Below are 20,313 nucleotides of genomic sequence, written 5' to 3'. Positions count from 1 at the left end.
GTTTAGAAAGAGATTCCTGGGAAGACAACTGAGCCTAGCTTCATTGGGAACATTGTCCTGTACCACTCCAGGAGGGCTAGAGTTTAAGGTCTTGGAATGTGGAGTGTTGAGAGAACAAAGTGAGGAACATGACAGAAGCAAAGAGAGAACAATGGGCTCGTAAAAAATGCAGGAATGGTTTGACCAGTCTCCACTGAGTTCGCAGTTTTCCAAAAATTAAAACCCCTGTTTATGGTGATATAAAAGTTATTTTTGAATATAGACAGCAATTGAGAGTTTCATCAGCTAACTCTAGGCAAAATATAGTACATATACAACCACTGAGAAATAAATGTTAGCCAACCTGAACTCAGAACAAACATCATTGTCAACCTGCATTAGGTGTCTGTGTTCAAGCTGCAGTAGGTGGTGTGGTGTCGAGCAAAGTGAATTGAGACTTGCAGCTATTTTCATTAAATTCTGACACGATCACTTTTTTAATATGACATATATTTACATTCACAGCACATAATGTGACCTTTACTGCATCAAAGCAGCAATCAATCTTCAGGATAAATCAGATCTCATAATTTCTGAATTTTCTCAGCAATTCATCAGCAGGTTCCTTGCTCCTCCAACTTGACAAAGCATCACTTGAATCATCCACACCTGCAGTACACAAAGAAGTACATATTGCACAAGTATCAATAAAAGATGGAAAAAAAGTACTATTCTGACATGTTCTCTTCCTGCTCTACACTTCCCTTATTTTTTATCAGTTAATGCACTGCCTAGGCCCCATGTTTCTCAAACCCAGTACCAGTAGTTGCTACTCAGGGCCTGTAGCATACATCAAAATAGAGAAACTAATGAACAAGTATAACCCATTCCATGCCGCACTATCACAAATTTTTACAAAAAATGTCCAAATTGGCAAGTGACTATGCTACAAAACATTTAATTACAAAAGTGGCCAATTCACTCCATTACGGCATAATTTCTTATGAAAAACATTGCAGACATCTTAAGTGTTTACTTAATGACAATCTCACCCATTATTGCAATACTGAAGCTTTACAGCACTATACCATATACCATGTGGTAGGTACAAAAAGAGAACATGAAATTGATGTTCGCCTACAGAGTACACTTGTAAATACTCCACTGGGTCACCTGTATCCTCCACATGAAACGTCTAAACTAGAAATGCCAAAAATTGGAAGTGAAGCGGGCATGCAGGGGCTTTGTTTACGTCGAATTTGCACTGCTGTCTTGTGATGTCAAAATTTCCAGAAGCACTGCTCTTGGAACACGAGCTCAGTGCATTAAGGATCGCTGTGTCTTCTTCACTCAAAGAGCAGTACACTTCATCTTTGAAATAGCTCAATTCATTGCTGAAGTCAGCTTTTCTTTTTCACAAAGAATCCAACAAAGCTTGAGCTTCCTATGGAACCATCTTTAAAAGTGCCAGTTGCCAGCTTCTTTTACTTTCTCTGCCAAAATAAACTCACTCCTGCTTGCGCTGCCCCACAAATTGTGTGCTACCATCCACCAGCACTAAGACGAAACTAGCTCGGCCATGGCATTGGCAGAAAGTGAAAAGTACCATCAACGAGCATAGCTCATCCTTGGCAGCTTTTACCAGAAACGCATGAACGAACCCAGCTCATCCAAAACACAGATAGGGTTAAAGATCTTCCACACACAAGCACAGAGCACTATCTTGTGGCCAAAGGCACAATAAAATGTTTCCTTGGGTGTGCAGATGCACATCTTTCACTTCACGTGCTGGCACTCGTGACAGAGACCGCTAACTGAAACAGACTGTCAATAAACGTTAAAGCAAAAGTATGTTGCTACCTTTGCTCTAGCTGTTTTATATGATGCTATTTAGAATCAGAACTAAACTACAGTTATGTACTTGGGAGATTTTTCTCATGTGCAACAGTCAAATAAGCAGCTCCATTATATGGTTAGAAATTTTGTTAATACATTTGCAAGTGTCGTCCACAAAGCACTTGCTTTGTGCACGACAGGGCTTGAGTGCATGCTTGTGCTCATATGCTCGTCTGGACCATGCTATGTGGTGCAGACTAGCTTTGTCCTTCACCAGCTTGACCGTCGAATAATAGCCACATCCAACTTGCATGTGCTATCAATAAGTCTGCCAAGGCATCTAACCAGGAGCAGCCAGGAGTTAGCGCACGCTAGCAATCATGCATGTGGTGTGTGTGGTCTGGCCTTAAGTTTTGCGGGGTTCAAGGCTAGTTGAGAGTTCAAAACTAGTCAAAATTAGCGAGACCCGATGGCTACGACACCGATAAGCAGGGTAGCCAAAGCTTAATTGCTACACAGGCAGCCGCGGCCGAGCGTGAGCAGACGACAGTGAGCTTCTTCGGGAAGTACGTAATTATTATTGAAATTCGAAAGCAGATTTTCGCTTACTTCAGCCTGTTTATTAAACTTCGTCAATAAATATACACAGTAACAGTAGGAAAAAGCAGACTGATCAAGCACCCTTCTCGATTGATGTCAGTTGCTGGCCAAAAGCAACCGCATATGGGAATCCGCTGCACTACGAAACAAAGCGTCCAGAAAACAGTGAGGAGCAGGCTTCTGTTGAAAAGAAAGCATCTGAGAGAAAGGCGACTTTGCATTCCGCTAGCTAGCTCCATGCACTGCGTATGACTGCAATACTTTGCTGAGGTGTTCATATCAGCGTATGCTATCTGCAGGCTATGCCTTTTCACGAAGCCCAAGGGGTCGTTCACGACCCCTTTAAAGCAGCATGTTATGAAATTCTCAATGAAGCATTAGAATGCCATCATCATGGGCTGTTAAGAGGCATTTCCTAACTACTATTCAATGGTAGTACGTATTATGGTTAACTAGTAACTATAGAAGTGATTGTACAAATATTTTCACCAGCTTGAAACTGCTGTTCTTGAGAGTAATCCAGCAAAATTTAAGGAGTCTTTAACAGCACTTTTTGTTTGATCCTTAAGACAAAACCTTTTGTTCAGATCTTGTATGTCTTGTGTTCAACTTTTGTTACTATACTGCTATTGACACGTACACTGACAAGTGAAGATAACAATTCTAATTTTGTTCTTAATTGTACTTGCTTTGTACTTAATTTTGTCATTGACTGTCAATCTGCTAATTACTGTTAATCACTGTTCTCGTTTTTTAAATTTTTCTGTTTCCCTTTCTTCCTCCCCCCCCATTATGCAATGTCTGTTTCTGTCTGTTTCTCCCAATACTTGTTACAACTCACAATTTCAATGGTGAAAATGTTCTTTTCGGTTGAACTCACTTCATATTCTATATCTGGAAAATGGCTGCTGTTCTGCTGGTCATTGCAGTCATTTTATGACGTGTCCTTTTTGTCATTGGTTCTCCCCCCCCCCCCTTTATTTATTGCCCTATAAAGGGCCTTTAAGAGCAAAATAAATTATCATGATGATGATGTTAAAGGGAAACTAAAAAGACAAATATCCGAGCTGCATTAGTAACTTAGCCTTCTACAATACCAAATAAGCCACTCTTATCATGAGAGGAGCCTGAATAAGCCAGAAAAGAAAAAAAATGAAATATGGATGATGCTAACAATTACATGGGTGAAGTTCCCACACAGCTAGACATGATGTCATGAATTCTGACAGCGTCTGATCGAGCCCATAGTTAATTTCTGATCAGTACAGATGGACTACATAGTGGTCTAAAAGAGCCAAAGACTAAACTAGGCAATCTTCAAAAATGTTTACTAAGCCACAACCACCCAAATATGAGATGGCACCTTGAAATCTAAGACTTCACACAGACATACTGGCACTGTAGTTTCAGCAGGAAATTCAACAAATGGAAGTTTTACATACATTTACTGTTCTACCTATTGCCGTGAAATTTATAAAAATAAGGTTCTCAAGTTTATCACTCATTATTGATTTAGTTTTTTCTTCAGTGTCCCTTTAAAGTGAGAATGTTCATATTACAGCTAAGCTGACAGTACCCATGAACTCATAACTAAATTAGTCTCTGCACCTTTTTGTATATTTCACCAGTACATGAAACCTCAACTAATGAAACAGTATTTGAGATCTCTTGATGTTTCATTTAGTTTTACCATATGTGCAGATAAAAAAACTATGCTCACGAGTCATTATGCACTGTATGGTAACAAAAGTGTTTAAAAGACTCCACAATGGTAAATTTGACAGGAAACAAGATGTGGAAGTATAAAAATGCCTGTAAAACTTGCCCATAAGCAATAAAACAAGCCGATTTTATTCCCAAACAAAGTAGATTTCCAAAAAATTGTTTGTTGCAGTGCATTTTGCACAACTGCTGTGACATGGCAAAATGTTAAAGCTAGCATTACAGTACTGGGAAATGCATATCACCAAGATGAACTTGTCTGCACACATGGCAGACTGAGCACAACATGGCTGCAGTCGGTTTGGCAATTTAAATCAGTAGTGCCACACAACACAATATATCAAATAATGCTACTTACGCATTTGCATAGGTGCCTGATGACAGCAATCCATCAGCATTGGTTCCTTAGTCTTTTTGGTAACCCAGTGTAGAGACTGACAAAAATATTCAAGTAAAACAGTAATTTTAAAGGGTGTAAAAGTATCACATTAAGCATTGTAGCATTCATGCAATCAATGAAGCACAAAAGTTCAATAAGTATGCTCAACTGCATCTTTTCTTTTATACAATTTGTTCTAACAAATATCTACACCTATAGATTTGACTTTTTCTTTAATAGCGATATTTACACACACTTGTGCCAGCACGTGTGGGCAAGTGACTATGCTACAAAACATTTAATCATAAAAGTGACCAATGCACTCCAACTTGAATATATAGTAGCTTGTATGGTACACTGATGACTTCTGTAGGTTGCAACATAAATAGATTTAAAAGTTCCAGGTTAATCTGAACCACACAAAAAAATCCACAGAACTTTATAGCATGCGCACAGTAGAGGAGGTCAGCCATGTCTCTGTAGTGATGCATCAGAGTGAATTTAAGCTGTTAGTCATGTGAAGATATACCTAAATTAAGTCACGTTTTTACAATTTTTATCCATTTTCCAAAGAGGGAGGGAGCAAGGAGTGACATCCAGGTGACACTTGCACACAGTTTTTTCTGATATTACTGCTGTATACTCGCTTGCATGTTGCAGTAGATGCTCAGTTGCAGTCAGCACAAGTGCCCTGTCTTCCATCTTTACTTTGTCTTTCATTCTAGGTGCCTTTTCAAAAATGAACCAGCACCAACTCTCCCAGCTTGCCATTATTCTGTAGCCCTTCCTGCACACATTGGTGGAGACATTCTGACGGTAAGCCTACCGAATTGGGGGGCTTATTGACTAAGGGAGAGCATGCAGTGCATGTGCACCATAACAGACCATAGTTGGAGGTCAGCACTTGAAAGAGATGGACATGTCAGAGAATCCAGTGGCGTTTCTGCAGCGACTTGGAGCATGGACGCCAGCCTCATTTTGTCAGCGTTTAGTCTAGGTTCATTTGAACTGCTAAAAAGGACCACTTTTGTTCCTGTTTTAACTAACCTCTGGGCTCGCTACACTTGCTTGTTTACAATCCACAGTTTCCTACAAAAATCACTAGAGGGAACTCAGGCACTGCAATCATTCAGCTACCACGGGAGTTATGGTTAGTTGATGGATTTGTCTAATACTTCATGCTTGTAGTTTCAATCATTCTTGTGACATGATTTATTACGCATTATTTTTCTAAATTTTCAAGTACTCATAGTTTTATAAATGCAGCAAGGCAATTAGTCTCTGTGCACATGAATGATATGTGAGAATAGTTGCATTTATAATGCAATATGTTGTTCAAAAGAATCAATTTATTGCAAAGCCACAAAGCCGTTTGAAGCCAGAAGCTGGGGGAAATTCAAGTACTGGCCATCATTCCTATGTTGGCTGATCCACCATACTTGCAGCTCCTGTAGGCATTGTAGGACTCTATAGCACCAGAGTTCCTTCCAGTGATTTTTGTAGGAAACTGTGCTGTAACCATGGTAAAAGTGCTACCAATTTTCATGAAAACAGGCTACAGTATATGCATGTTTTCTCTTCATGCATGCTGTGAGTGCTTGGTATTGGCTGCAATATTTCACACTGGTAGAGTGGCAAAATTAAAAATTAAATTAAGGGTTTTACATGCCAAAACCATGACATGACTATGAGGCATGCCATAGTGGGGGACTCCAGATTAATTTCGACCACCCGAGGTTCTTTAATGTGCACCCAATGCGTGGTACATGGATGTTTTTGCGTTTCGTCCCCATCGAAATGTGGCAGTGGTGGCCAGGATTTGATCCAGCGCCCTCAGGCTTAGCAGCACAATGCCATGGTCACTACACAACCACGGCAGATGACTGGTGAAATGGGTAAGGTTATGTGCCAAAATTTCGAATCAGAGGAACTGTTAACTAATGTGTATGCTGAAAATTTTCAGCTGAATAACTACAGAGCACACAACTCCTTTTACGTCTGTCATCACACAACATTAAAAACTGATCTGAATCATAATCAGCACCATCTCAAAAAAAAAAAAAACACTCGAGGAGCACTTTAAATTCAATGATGAATGCATACAATGATTACTATGAGCCACATGTAACACCAAGAGCAGATCAACAAAACCTTGGTTTTACAAAGGCTGGTACACCTACTGTAATGAATTAGTCTTGGAACAGCAATCTGCAAAGTGGTATGAAAATCTTCCCACATATATTTAGCACAGGCTGGTGCACCTTCTCACCTCTTTCTCTTAACCTGACATGATACAACCTGCCCACCAAAAGGTAAGTAAAATTCTTTCATGAATAACGTGAGAAGAGGCAATCCATTCATCACTTTTCATTACTTTTTTTTAATTAGCCTTACAGATTTAGAGCTTTGCAGCTATTGAAGGCAATTTACAGTGCAGCAATTTAATTTCTCAATTAACAAAAACATGGGATGAATGAACAAAATATATGTGCAAGTAATTGTCAGTTGAGCAGCATAACTAATGGTTTTAATATACAGGTTGTCCCACATAACTTGAGCCAAAGTTTTGAAATTGGAAGGCACTCCAGACGCAAGTTGAACTGAATGCATAATGTTGGCACTGGCCTAAAGTTACTCGGGCTACTTTTTATTTTCCTCTTAACTAACAGATTAGTTATGCTTAATTAATCAACTGTTTAAGTATTGGCTGCAGACTCGAAGTGTGATACGCAATGTTGTAGAGCACCTTGAAAAACCTCTCAATCAATTGTTTCCAACACAATACATCTCACGTGGTTCTTTTTTCCACGTTCCAAAGAAAGCCCGCGAAATATTAAAAAATACCACGTGACGGGCCGCTTGCGCACTGTTACTGTACTGCTCTCAAGCGTGCGATGCATGAACAAGGTCAGCTGCAGCGAGACTGGCCCGCGACAGGGCGTTATGACTGGTGTAGGTATCTGGGCATGCGGCTTTTATCGCATGATGGCGCAAATGCGTGCTGCTGGCCGAGCGGTGCCGAAGCGATAAAGTGTCTAAGGCGACGAAAGAGAACAAGAACATAGCTTTATTTTTTTTATGCTTGAAATAGGCAAGAGCTGGCAGTCTGATGACGGAGTATAAAGGGGTTGAGTGGGGAGGCGGCGTTTGGGCCAGAATCATTTTCCAGTGACCTTCAATCCAAAAAGCGCCCTTTGATTATAATGCGTGTTCAAAGAGGTCACCATCTGCTGCAATGCACATTTGGCATCTCATAGGCACATTTTCCGAGGCGTTCTTGATCATGGTATCAGGGATGGAGTTGCAGACTTGTTTTAGTTAGTTCTTCTAGGTTCTCTGATACTGTGGTTGGTGTCTGGTATACTTGATCCTTGACGTAGCCCCACAGAAAGAAAAGCTTTGCTGCTGCCGAGCACGGGAGCACCGTCATGCTGGTACCAAATATCCATGATCCTAGCCAATGGAACTTTGCAAAGAAAATCCTCAAGCGCTCCATCAAGGATGTCGATGTATCTTGCACCTGTAAGCGTGTTATCAAAAAACACTGGGCCAATGATAGTGCCACCGTAAATTTCACTCCACACATTAACCAACCACTGATATTGGTGATGCATCTTCAAAACCCAGTGAGGCTTTTCGTCACTCCAATAGTGAGAATTGTGGATGTTCACTTGGGCATTACGTGAGAAGGTAGCTTCATCGGTCCACAGTATTTTGTTGACAAAGCCTGGGTCCTCTTTCTTCTTGATTATAATCCAGTCTGCTAAGTCCTTTCGTTTCTGGAAATCGCGGGGCTCCAACATCTGGTGCAACTGCACGTGGTACGGATGAAGTTGCCTATTCTTAAAGGGCCCCTGAAACGGTTCAGACAAATTTTGTAGACATGTAGGGTACAGCTAAAGTTAGTCATTTGCACCACAATTTGTATGAAGTGTCTCATATTGAGAGAGCTACAGACAATTACAAGTTACCCTCATCCATAGCCATGCATTTTCTCCTCAACTCGTTTGCCGAGTGATCGGGGCTAAGCTCTGCCTTCACTGGCACTGTGTCATGACGGCACGTTGCGTCGTCTACTTCCGGTTGTCTAGGAGCAAGTGCGCAAAGCCTCTCCAACTTTTCCGCGAGCTGCTTGGCAGTCGACTCCAAGCGAGAGCTATCAAAGCAGCGTGCGTTGCGAGCATTCTGTCGCAGCGCCGAATGTGTCTGGTATTGCGGTAACCACAGGCGAGCTGGGCATTTTGATGAATGGGTGGAGGCATAAACTCAAGCCGATGAAGCAACTTTATTAGCATAGATGTACATCAGCGGCATGATCGATCTGCACAGTTCAACCACCTCTTGGCGCAGAGCTTAACCAGCCAAACAAAGAACTAATATTGTTCTAACTAAGTGTAAAACATTTTAAACATTTACAAAAACAGCATGTTAATGATTAGGCTCCTGCGAAAAATTTACACCAGCAGCGAAGAATACACTTCATTACTGCTACTGTGTTTGGTTGAGCTCTGTGCCACCAGGTGACTGCATCGTGCATATCATTCACATTTGCGCTTCTGCTCATCCCGTGAAATGGCACAGTGAAGCGGCCGGGCCCTGTCCCCTCGCTTGCGTTTACCCGAATACCGGACTCGCGAAACGCTATTGTGGTAGTAATCCTCCGGTGTAAAGTAGCAGCCGCAAACATGCAAATCCTGGCGCCGATCGGATACCGATAGTCAGATGCGCTGCAGCCACTCCGCTCGTCTGCTGCTTTGCCGAAGCACACGATGTCGCAGCTTGACATATTGCCAGTCGCTACATTTGCAGCCCACAGCGCAACAGAAGCGATTCATGGTGCTCACGAAAAAAAAAGACAGACCGACACTGACCACGGAGCTCTCGTCAAGACGGAGCACGTTATAACACAAGCAGACAACACTTGCTGTGTGCCGGAAGTGCTTAAGTGTACTGAAACATTGTTATGGTGCATTCTCTTCATGTTACTTTCTTTTTATAAAAACAAATTAACTACCATTCGAACTATTACGAACAATATTTGATCACAATAATGTTGGAAAAATTATTGATGACGCACCCTGGGTAGCCAATCGGATAGCTCGCCCTACTGACATCATTAGGGCAACTTACGTCAAATGTGTAGGAGCGACTGAAAATTCAGCTGAGCAGTGTGCTGCAATCGGCAGCGACATAAATTTTTAATACCTTATAATAAATTACACGCTTTACGCGGATCACCTAGATGCGTCAATTAATCATGAGAAGGTCCTACTCTAACGACTCAGTACGTTTGTACAAAATCGTCAAAATCGTTTAAGAGTCACTTTAAGTACTCTTGCTGAAGACTTTGACACTCCAGCTTCAGCACCCACTATACGAACGCTTGCATGTGAGCCTGAAGAAAATTTTGACAGAATATCTGTCTCCACATCCTTGCCCAGGATTGAAAATTTATACTGTTTCTTCGTAAACGTCCCAGTCTGTCTAAGCGTTTCATATGCACGAACAATCGTCGTTGAGCTCGGACGCGTACCTGGATGCCAGCGTTGAAATAGCTCAACTGCGCGCCTTCTATGTCCACTTGACGCACCTAGAGCCGAAACCATATCCGCTCTTTTCTCATTGGAGTAAGCCATATCTGCTGCTCAACGTTGGTCATAGCCAAATAGTGTTGCTGTGGAGAACATGCAGGGATACGAGCGCCTGAGGAGCACTGGATATATTGCAGTTCGCTGGGATTGGTTCAAAGGAGGTGCATAAGGTATGATCTACATCCGGTAAACTGGAACAGCCTGCGGGCACACACTCTCAGGGACTGACGCGTCGGTCACGGTGCGCAAGTCTGAAGCCAGATGCGGCCACCCGATACTGCAACCATGAAGCGATGCGCACATGCGGGATGTGAGATCAAAAAAGAACATCTGGCAGACAGTAAGTGTGAGAAGTAGAGCAGATGGGACCAGTGCGAAAAGAGTCATCGCCTGAAGAGGACATGCGTAATCTTTGAATATAGCCAAGGTTTTTTTTTTACCATTAGTTTTGTTCCCATGTGATTTATGCGCTGTTATTCGAGCCCTAAGGTTTAAAGTTGTAGCACCATCGTTCAATTCAAGAACTACTTAAAGGTCATTTGTGTAAAAAGGCAAAATTGTAGCAGCCATCATCGCCTTCCATCGTTCCCACGCGCTTCGCCCTTTCCTTCTTTCAAGCAGAATTAAAATGCAACTTTCGTCTTTTCTTTTTCGTGGCCTTAGATGCTTCATTGCTTCGGCAATACTCAGCCAGCAGCATGAATTTGCACCGTCATGCGATAAGAGCCACATGCCCCGATACCTACGCCAATCAAAACACCCTGTCACGGGCCAGTCTCGCTGCAGCCGACCTTGTTCATGCATCGCACGCTTGAGAGCAGCACAGTAACAGTGCGCAAGCGCCCCGTCACATGGTATTTTTTTATATTTTGCGGGCTTTCTTTGGAACGCAGAAACAAGAAACACGTGAGATACATGTATATCGTGTTGGAAACAATTTATTGAGAGGTTTCTCAAGGTGCTCTACAACTTTGCATATCACACTTCGCGTCTGCAGCCAATACTTAAACAGCTGATTAATTAAACATAACTAATCCGTTAGTTAAGGGGAAAATAAAAAAATAGCCTGAGCAACTCTAGGCCAGTGCCAACATTATGCATTCAGTTCGACTCGCATCCGGAGTGCCTTTCATTTTTAAAACTGTCTCAAGTTATGTGGGACAACCTGTGTGCATGTGTGTGTGTGTGTGTGTGTATATATATATATATATATATATATATATATATATATATATATATATATATATATATATATACAGTATAGTGAAACCTCGTTAAACTGTAGTTGGCCGGAGCTCGGAAAAAGTACGTACTCAGCGGTAGTACTGTTTAACCGAAATAGCACAAGATCGCACCCACTTACCAGTTAAAAACGGAACACAGAACTCAGAGAGTGCAATGAAAGGGGAAAAGAACATGCAGTATTTATTCACTTCGCACGACAAAAGTGTTACTTTCGTTTGATGCCGCCGCGGCCTATCAGCGATGACAGCGGCCTCAAACTTACTGAAGATGCGTGCCAGCTTTTCAGCCAGTCCCCTCTTCTCGGCAAACACTCGCATGGCAGATTCCTCGTTGGCATTATGTATTCTCCGTGCATGCATGCGGTAGCCCTGCAGAAGTTATGGGGCACCTTTTTCCTTGCAGGGTGCTTTTCTCGTCGCGACGATTGCATTCACGAGGCTGACGTAACATGCAGCCTCTGCCACTGTCGGGCCTGAATCGCCCGTGCTGTCGCTTTCCATGTCGTCCTCATCACTGTCCCTAGTCGACACTTCGGCAACGATGGTGAAAAGTTTAACCTCGTAGCCGACATCTCTTCGCGGTCGCAGCAGCGCTGCCGAGCAACTTCGTCGCGTTCCAAATGCCACACACCGTAGTCAACAGCAGGTCCCTGTCGCGTGCCAGCACCGACTTCATTGTGTCACGTTTGATAGCACGAATGATGTCTAATTTTTCTTCTATGCTGAGCACCCGGCGTCTTTTTTATCCGAGCTTCAGCATGACGCGAGTCCCCGCTTGCACGATGCCACAATTCCCGGCCTGGGAAGCTCCCCGGCTTCGGTGGCAGATGTAATTGGCGCCACCTATGAGAAGGGCGGAGCGGAAACCCGTTTCCCTTGCACTTTTGTTCATTTTTTGAACGTGCATCACATCACGTTAAAAGAAAAATTTTTGTTTTCGGAAACGAAGTCAATAACGCGAGACCAAAGATGTGTTGTGTTGGAAGTGGAATTTTTTTATGCCCCGGCACATGCTGGTATAAGTAATGCCAATGCACGGCGTAGCGCGCGCATTGGCATTGCTTGCGAGCTGGCTCGTGTTGCGTGGTAGCGTGCGCGCAATAAAAAAAATTAAATACAGAACGCGCTGCATACAGGCAAAAACAAAAGAAAAGTAAGTGGCGCGCGCGGCATGGGGGAATGGGAGCGGAGCGGGTCGGCATAATAAAAACAAAAAGAAAAAAAAAACGCTAGGGGTAGGAGGCGCCTCGCCGTTGCTGTTCCTGTTGCCATGACAACGTAAACAATCGTGTGTGCCGCCATTTTGCTAGAGCATCGCCCTCCTGTTAGGGCCGTAACTGAAGGGAACCTTGGCACTAGCGTCGAAAGAGCATCTGCTCGAAAACAGCCAATGGCAGCCATGCGGAGATTCATCCCTGGGACAATGCTCTCTGGCACGGCGCCGAAATGATGTTGATGTTGATGTGGCTTCACGCACAAACGCACAGGGCACTTGCAGGCCGTTGTTCCGATCTCTGAGGCTTGTTCTGCCGGGCCGCCCGATGGAGACGACGCACCGCCGTGCTTGTGCGACGAAAAGTGGAAACACTACGTGGTAACCAACACGTACGCAAAAAGCTGGTACAGTTTATGCGGATACAAAAAACACATTATGTTCCATGGCCACTGAGTCGGGGATTTGACTTGACTACTTTTAAAACGAAACTACTGTTTAAGTAGTTTGATAATGCTCTCAGGGACGGAGGAAGCCTAAAAGCAGTGAAGAAGAAACTAGGCATTGGCAAGAATCAGATGTATGCGTTAAGAGACAAAGCCGGCAATATCATTACTAATATGGATGAGATAGTTCAAGTGGCTGAGGAGTTCTATAGAGATTTATACAGTACCAATGGCACCCACGATGATAATGGAAGACAGGATGGTCTAGAGGAATTCGACATCCCACAGGTAATGCCAGAAGAAGTAAAGAAAGCCTTGGGAGCTATGCGAATGAGGAAAGCAGCTGGGGAGGATCAGGTAACAGCAGATTTGTTGAAGGATGGTGGGCAGATTGTTCTAGAGAAACTGGCCACCCTGTATACGCAATGCCTCATGACTTCGAGCGTACCGGAATCTTGGAAAAACGCTAACATAATCCTAATCCATAAGAAAGGGGACTCCAAAGACTTGAAAAATTATAGACCGATCAGCTTACTGTCCGTTGCCTACAAAGTATTTACTAAGGTAATTGCAAATAGAATCAGGAACACCTTAGACTTCCGTCAACCAAAGGACCAGGCAGGATTCCGTAAAGGCTACTCAACAATAGACCATATTCACACTATCAATCAGGTGATAGAAAAATGTGCGGAATATAACCAACCTTTATATATAGCTTTCATTGATTACGAGAAAGCGTTTGATTCAGTCGAAACCTCAGCAGTCATGGAGGCATTGCGAAATCAGGGTGTAGACGAGCCGTATGTAAAAATACTGAAAGATATCTATAGCGGCTCCACAGCCACCGTAGTCCTCCATAAAGAAAGCAACAAAATCCCAATAAAGAAAGGCGTCAGGCAGGGAGATACGATCTCTCCAATGCTATTCACAGCGTGTTTACAGGAGGTATTCAGAGACCTGGATTGGGGTGAATTGGGGATAAGAGTTAATGGAGAATACCTTAGTAACTTACGATTCGCTGATGATATTGCCTTGCTTAGTAACTCAGGGGACCAACTGCAATGCATGCTCACTGACCTGGAGAGGCAAAGCCGAAGGGTAGGTCTAAAAATTAATCTGCAGAAAACTAAAGTAATGTTTAACAGTCTCGGAAGAGAACAGCAGTTTACGATAGGTAGTGAGGCACTGGAAGTGGTGAGGGAATACATCTACTTAGGACAGGTAGTGACTGCGGATCCGGATCATAAGACTGAAATAATCAGAAGAATAAGAATGGGCTGGGGTGCGTTTGGCAGGCATTTTCAGATCATGAACAGCAGGTTGCCATTATCGCTCAAGAGAAAAGTTTATAACAGTTGTGTCTTACCAGTACTCACGTACGGGGCAGAAACCTGGAGGCTTACGAAAAGGGTTCTACTTAAATTGAGGACGACGCAACGAGCTATGGAAAGAAGAATAATAGGTGTAACGTTAATGGATAAGAAAAAAGCAGATTGGGTGAGGGAACAGACGCGAGTTAATGATATCTTAGTTGAAATCAAGAAAAAGAAATGGGCATGGGCAGGACACGTAATGAGGAGGGAAGATAACCGATGGTCATTAAGAGTTACAGAATGGATTCCAAGGGAAGGGAAGCGTAGCAGAAGGCGGCAAAAAGTTCGGTGGGCGGATGAGATTAAGTTTGCAGGGACAACATGGCCACAATTAGTACGTGACCGGGGTAGTTGGAGAAGTATGGGAGAGGCCTTTGCCCTGTAGTAGGCGTAACCAGGCTGATGATGATGATGATGACTGTTTAAGTGAGTACAGTTTAACGAGGTTTTACTGTATTTTGGTTCAACATTAAACAATTTTTAGAGATTGCCTATGGCACTTAGCACAAATCTTTACTGAGCTGGTATACTAGAAGAGGTATAAGTTAATCACACTGGAAATCAGTACAAATAACTGAATAATTAAAAAAATTTCACGAATTGTATAAGTGCACATATTGCAAGACACAAATTGAACCCAGTAATTTCGCAAGGCACATTTATTTGGAACAAATTTGGAACTAGCACCAGCTTTGAGATAAGCACTGTCAAACTTGCTGTAAAGATGCACTGTTTGTTAACGTTAATTGTTAATTTTGTTAACGATAAAACAAAACACCCTGTATGTACCGGGTGTTTCTAGGAATACCTTAAGTACTATATAAAAATACCCATTTTGAAATGAAAGGATGGTTTCTTCGGCGACATGCTATCAGTGGTGGCCACCATGGAGTGATGGTTATGCATTGTAATTAGTTGCTAATTAACAAAAATCGTTAATTGACTTTGACTCTTTTAATTTCAGTAGGCTTATTGTAACTGGGAAATTGTAGTGAGCTCTCCGCACAAGCTGCATCAACTTTTGGATCTAGAAAAATGTGATTACCCACGGAATTGTGGAACGGCCGGTTTCAGCTATCACAGTGCGCAAAAACAAAACTGGGAGGCTGCAGCAAGCTCAAAGCCGCACTCCTCGAGGCAACATTCAGCTTGCATCACCCAGCAGTGGGCAGCCGGTGGGCTGCAACAGCTTGGAGCACGGAGCCGCAGCGCACTGGCTGCCCGCTGCTGGGTGACATAAGCAGAACATCACCTCAAGAGGATGGCTTTGCACTTGCTGCAGCATCCCAGTTTCAGTTTCACATGCTCTGACAGCCAAAATTTGTCGTAACACAGTTCCACGGGTAAGTGCAATTTTCCAGATACAAAAGTTGACATCGCTTGTATGGACAGCTTGCTTCAATTTCCCAATTACAATGCGCCCTACTGAAACTAAAGATTTCAAACTCAATTCATGGATTTTTTTTTTTAATTTGCAGCTAACTACTATGTATCACTCATCAATCCATGGTCGCCACCTTTGACAGAAATGCCCATTTATTTCAGAATGGCTAGTCTTAAATATTACTTAAAGTCTTCGTAGAAACACCCCAAACATTCAAACAGCTTGCCCTGCAGCATATGTAGGTATTTAAATGAAAGCCCTCTTCATGTAAAAATTGTAGTTGGTTAATGTTTTCTCAATGTTGTACATTTTTTTATAAATGTGCAATGCAGCAAGGTTGCAAAAGGAACATGTGAACAGTGCTGATTATTTTGCAGTGTTTGCACAGCAAAAAGCACAAAAGAGCAGACCATGACTAATCTTGCTAATGACTGAACTGCTTGGTTCCTTGATCTTATCAACAAAAATTATTTCTTGCCATAAAATGTAGAGGTTACAATTTGAAATGTGTATATGTTTAAAAGACACTCAATTGATAATTCAATTTTAGAGAAAACTGTCAAGAGCTGCACAGTCACTTTTGTTGGAACATTTCCTACAAAGTTTGTTAAACACACAATTTTTTCCATACTATGTGGCAAGTGGAAGCAGAAAGTAAACACAACATATCCAATTCAACATTCCAGTTATAGAGATAAACCAATTAGACCAATCAGGTAGTTACAACAATACAGACAACAGATAAAAACATACCGTAACATTAAGGTTGACATACTGCTGAAATGGCATGCTGAGGCCCGACTTTCTCCACTTGTCATATTTTTTTCGTTTTTCAGGGTCTAACAGGACATCACGTGCTTCTTGAATGTTCTGGAATTGCTGGGCTGGTTGCAAAGAGACAGAGGTGCACTTTCACTGAACCACCAGTTACAAATACAGTTGAACCTTAATTTTGTTTAAGAATTCATTTATAAAAGTTTTTAAAAAATTCTATTAGCAGGCTTTCATGCAAGACTGCACATCTTTTCACAGAAAGGTATAGCAAAGCAATTCTGTATTACAGTTTCATTTAAGAAAGGGAAAAATTGTCATCCAAGAAGTTATAAAGGAAGCTCACATGGGTTACTCAGAAAGGTTCGCAGTTGAAGAAAAATTTGTCATGGGTCTGGGATTTTTTCTAGTTTTTTTTTGCAACTGCAAAACTTTCTAAAAAACCTGTATTTTTTTTTTTTTTTTTTAGCTTCATGCTACAGTCAGGTGGACAATAATTTTTCCCTTTCATGAACTAGTTTCTCCACGTTGTGGGCTTCTGCAGAAATGATTTGCTTGTTTCAGTTTCACAAAACCTTTGCGCACTGCAATTTTTCTTCTTTTTTTTTTTTTGTAGGAAATTGCTTCTCCATTGTATTAGTGTTGTTACTTTGCTCCTTTTGCTTGTTTTCGAATTTATTGCTGTTTATTGTTTGTCATTCCGAAAATGCCCCTCCTGCTAGGGCCAAAGAATTGGCCTGCAGTATGGTTAAATAAATAAACAAATAAATAAAAATTTGGCAGTATGTGCATGAAGGGCCCATTTGGAAGAAGCGAGTAAAACACTTAACCGTAGCATCTGCTAGTCTGGCACCTTCTCAGTACTTGCAGCTGGCACATTACATTCATTCTCATAAGCTCAAAAACAAGGACTGCGCAAAGAGTGATGGAACGAAGAATGCTAGGCATAACGTTGAGACAGAAAGAAAGCGGCTTGGATCAGAGAGCAAATGGGTATAGCTGATATTCTAATTGACATTAGGAAAAAAATGGAGCTGGGCAGGTCATGTAATACGCAGGTTAGATAACCGGTGGACCATTAGGGTTACAGAATGGGTGCCAAGAGAAGGGAAGCACAGTCGAGGACAGGAGAAGCCCAGGTAGGGTGATGAAATTAAGAAATTCACACACGCTAGTTGGAATCGGTTGGCGTAGGACAGGGGTAATTGAAGATCGCAGGAAGAGACCTTCGTCCTGCAGTGGGCATAAAATAGGCTCATGATGATGGTGGTGATGATGATGATTAATTGATAACAAGCAAAATATAATGTGAGCTTCTTTGAGAACAGTGATGTGGAGCCAAGCTTTGCCCAGCACGCCTATCTGATCAACTTTCATCGCCAATGAACTGTAATTAAGTTTAACCATAGTGTTCATGCAATTTATGTGCCTAGGCATTGGCATGGTGCCAACTTGCCAACTTCACCACATATCTGCAGAATACTACTAGTTTGCATTTTTCTCTTTTTATGCGTTTGTATGTGTGTAAAAAAAGGCAGAGGGGGGAGGGGGTTTATTAGCACAGCAGTCACAAGATCAACTGCTCTGAGTGCTCAGTGGGACTCAGTGTGCTGGCTTGCTGCTGCATGGCAAATTTTCACATGCAAAAATGCGTCAGTCTGGTATTATCATGGTTTACATCACCTTAAATTGTTGTTTTGAACATTAATTGTACCTAACCATACCATAGTGAAGGCCTCATGCTCGTATATGGCAGCAGCAGCAGTGCTGCTTTGATAGTTTTTGTGGCTGTCTATATTTCAGTTGTGTAATTATCATCTAAACTTGCACTGAAATATTATTTAACAGTACTCCTGGAAAACGTAGTAGCTGATAGGTCAGATATAAAAACTTCAAATTTGTATATCGAAACCTCAACTTGACAAGATTTTCAATTTCATGATGCTCTTGAGCACAAATACAACTTCGTTAAGGTTTTTCACTATCTGTTAGATTACATATAATCATAAAAACAATGCTTCATGTGACATGATGCACGAACTTACTCTGCTTGCCCAAACTAGACAGCAAAAACTGCATAAGAATTGTATTTTCTAGCCACCTGAAATTTCAAAATGCAGTCGCTGCTTCCAACAAGCAACCACCGGCCCTTCTTTGCCATTTTGTACTTTATTACTGTCGCATCCCTCTCACAATGTGCTGTAACACAATACCAATGGGCCAAATTCTAACTAGCCAAGTCACTTTCAAAATGTACTGTATCACAGGTTGCAGTGTTTGATTTCAAGACTTGCTTGGAGATTCAGTCACAGAGCCAGCAGCACACATGCTCTTATCAAGTGACAGCAAACGAAATGGAACTGTAATGAAAGCAAACTATGGTGCACACTGTATTTCCGTGGCACTATACAAAATTTTACTAATGTATTCTGCAGGCATATCATTTGCCTCCAGATAATAAATGTGTACCTGCTTCAGGGTCGCCTGGGTTCTTGTCTGGGTGGAATTTAAGCGCTTTTACCTTGTACTCACAGAGGAGTTGTTCATCCTGCAATGAGGCGAAAATACTCTGAATTAGGCCAATTCCTGATCAATGTAAACAATTTTGCATACCCTCTACATTCATGCAAAGCTATTATATTGTTTTACTTGTCATCTTACAAATAGTTTCTTTTACGGCTGTTGTGGATGACTAAATTTACGAAGCGTGACAAGTGTAGATATGGGAAAAGCTTTACCCTTAATTTACCACCAGCAAATTTAAATGTTTGACTGTTTTTACAAGATTACAAAAGCAAACGGGGGTGTACCTCATAAGTTATTCCGTATGCATAATTCTTTTTTTTTTTTTATGGTCTAGCCCATCTTAAGTATGCAATTCCAGTTCGCTAGAACAAATTACTACATTCACAATTAATGCAGCAAAATGAACGTATACATATGACAGTCAATTGCATCCGGACGTTAATTAGTAGCTAGATGTAGCTTTATTTGTGCACGCAGGCCAGAGAATCGTAAACACGTCCCCAACGTCCCTTTCACACCTTTTCGTTGTTCTAAGGTAACATACCCTGGCCGATATGCGTACCGATTTTTCAAATATATGCTGGCACATTTCACGCATCGCTTTTCTGTTCATGAACTGTCTGTGTTCAAACGTCGACTGTGCACGTTCACATTTGGATTTTTTTCTTTTTTTGCCATGTTCGTTACAGTCAATCCACACAATAAAAACAAAAATTATTAATTTGAGTTGGCGCGCATGCTACCACCGCCTTCAAACGCAAGCATCAGTTCGAGCAGACATATGAGCTAGATAAAGCGAAAGGAAAGAGGCTAAAGAAGTTCCTATCAGCCACTTGTTGATCTCTCGACGACCTTGCGCGGCTTATCGATTGAAAGCAGTTGACAGCCTTTACAGATGTACTTACCAGTACTACGTAGCAGTAATGTGAACTCTAAGGTCGCTAAAGGTACTTAGTCGCCACAGAATGATGGCACAACAGCGCAACTGTTTAGAGAAATGCCGCGAGACAACGTACCGAAGAGATTTCGTCGCACCCAAGTATCTCGTAGTAGTCGGGCTGCGCTTTGCAACGGCCCTTCATAACGTTTTCTAAAAGGGATTCCATACGCACAAAATAGATTTACTTTTTTTCCCCTGATCCGAGACAGGTAAACGCACAGAACTTGAGTAATGTGTACTTTTCACCACATACAAATCGCTGGGTTTCGCTAGTTTCGCCTTCGCTGCGCGGTTGTTGCCCAAACTACT

The 20,313-nt window shown here is 42.0% G+C and overlaps 1 protein-coding gene across 1 annotated transcript; it reads right to left on the bottom strand.

Moving 5' to 3' along the window:
- Positions 1-446: 446 nt before the first annotated feature.
- Positions 447-20,307, bottom strand: LOC126546886 (dnaJ homolog subfamily C member 12-like). Its single transcript, XM_050194607.3, has 5 exons — positions 20,081-20,307; positions 19,008-19,086; positions 16,521-16,651; positions 4,496-4,571; positions 447-648 (listed from the first exon to the last, which is right to left on the bottom strand). Exons 1-5 carry the CDS (start codon positions 20,168-20,170, stop codon positions 557-559), a joined length of 468 nt encoding a protein of 155 aa, XP_050050564.1. The 5' UTR covers positions 20,171-20,307; the 3' UTR covers positions 447-556.
- Positions 20,308-20,313: the final 6 nt, after the last annotated feature.

Source organism: Dermacentor andersoni, chromosome 1 (genome assembly GCF_023375885.2).
Source record: "Dermacentor andersoni chromosome 1, qqDerAnde1_hic_scaffold, whole genome shotgun sequence".
In the NCBI taxonomy this organism is placed as follows: Eukaryota; Metazoa; Arthropoda; class Arachnida; order Ixodida; family Ixodidae; genus Dermacentor; species Dermacentor andersoni.
Note: the sequence above shows the minus strand (reverse complement) of the source record. Positions and strands in the feature narration are given on the sequence as shown.

Bases quoted from the DNA above. Each gene is read 5' to 3' on its own strand.
- LOC126546886 (XM_050194607.3), bottom strand. From the start codon at position 20,170: ATGGAATCCCTTTTAGAAAACGTTATGAAGGGCCGTTGCAAAGCGCAG. The intron at 16,652-19,007 runs GTACACATTTAT...CTTTGCAACCAG, and splicing joins CCCAGGCGACCCTGAAGCAG to CCCAGCAATTCCAGAACATT. The intron at 649-4,495 runs GTAAGTAGCATT...TGTGTACTGCAG, and splicing joins TCAGGCACCTATGCAAATGC to GTGTGGATGATTCAAGTGAT.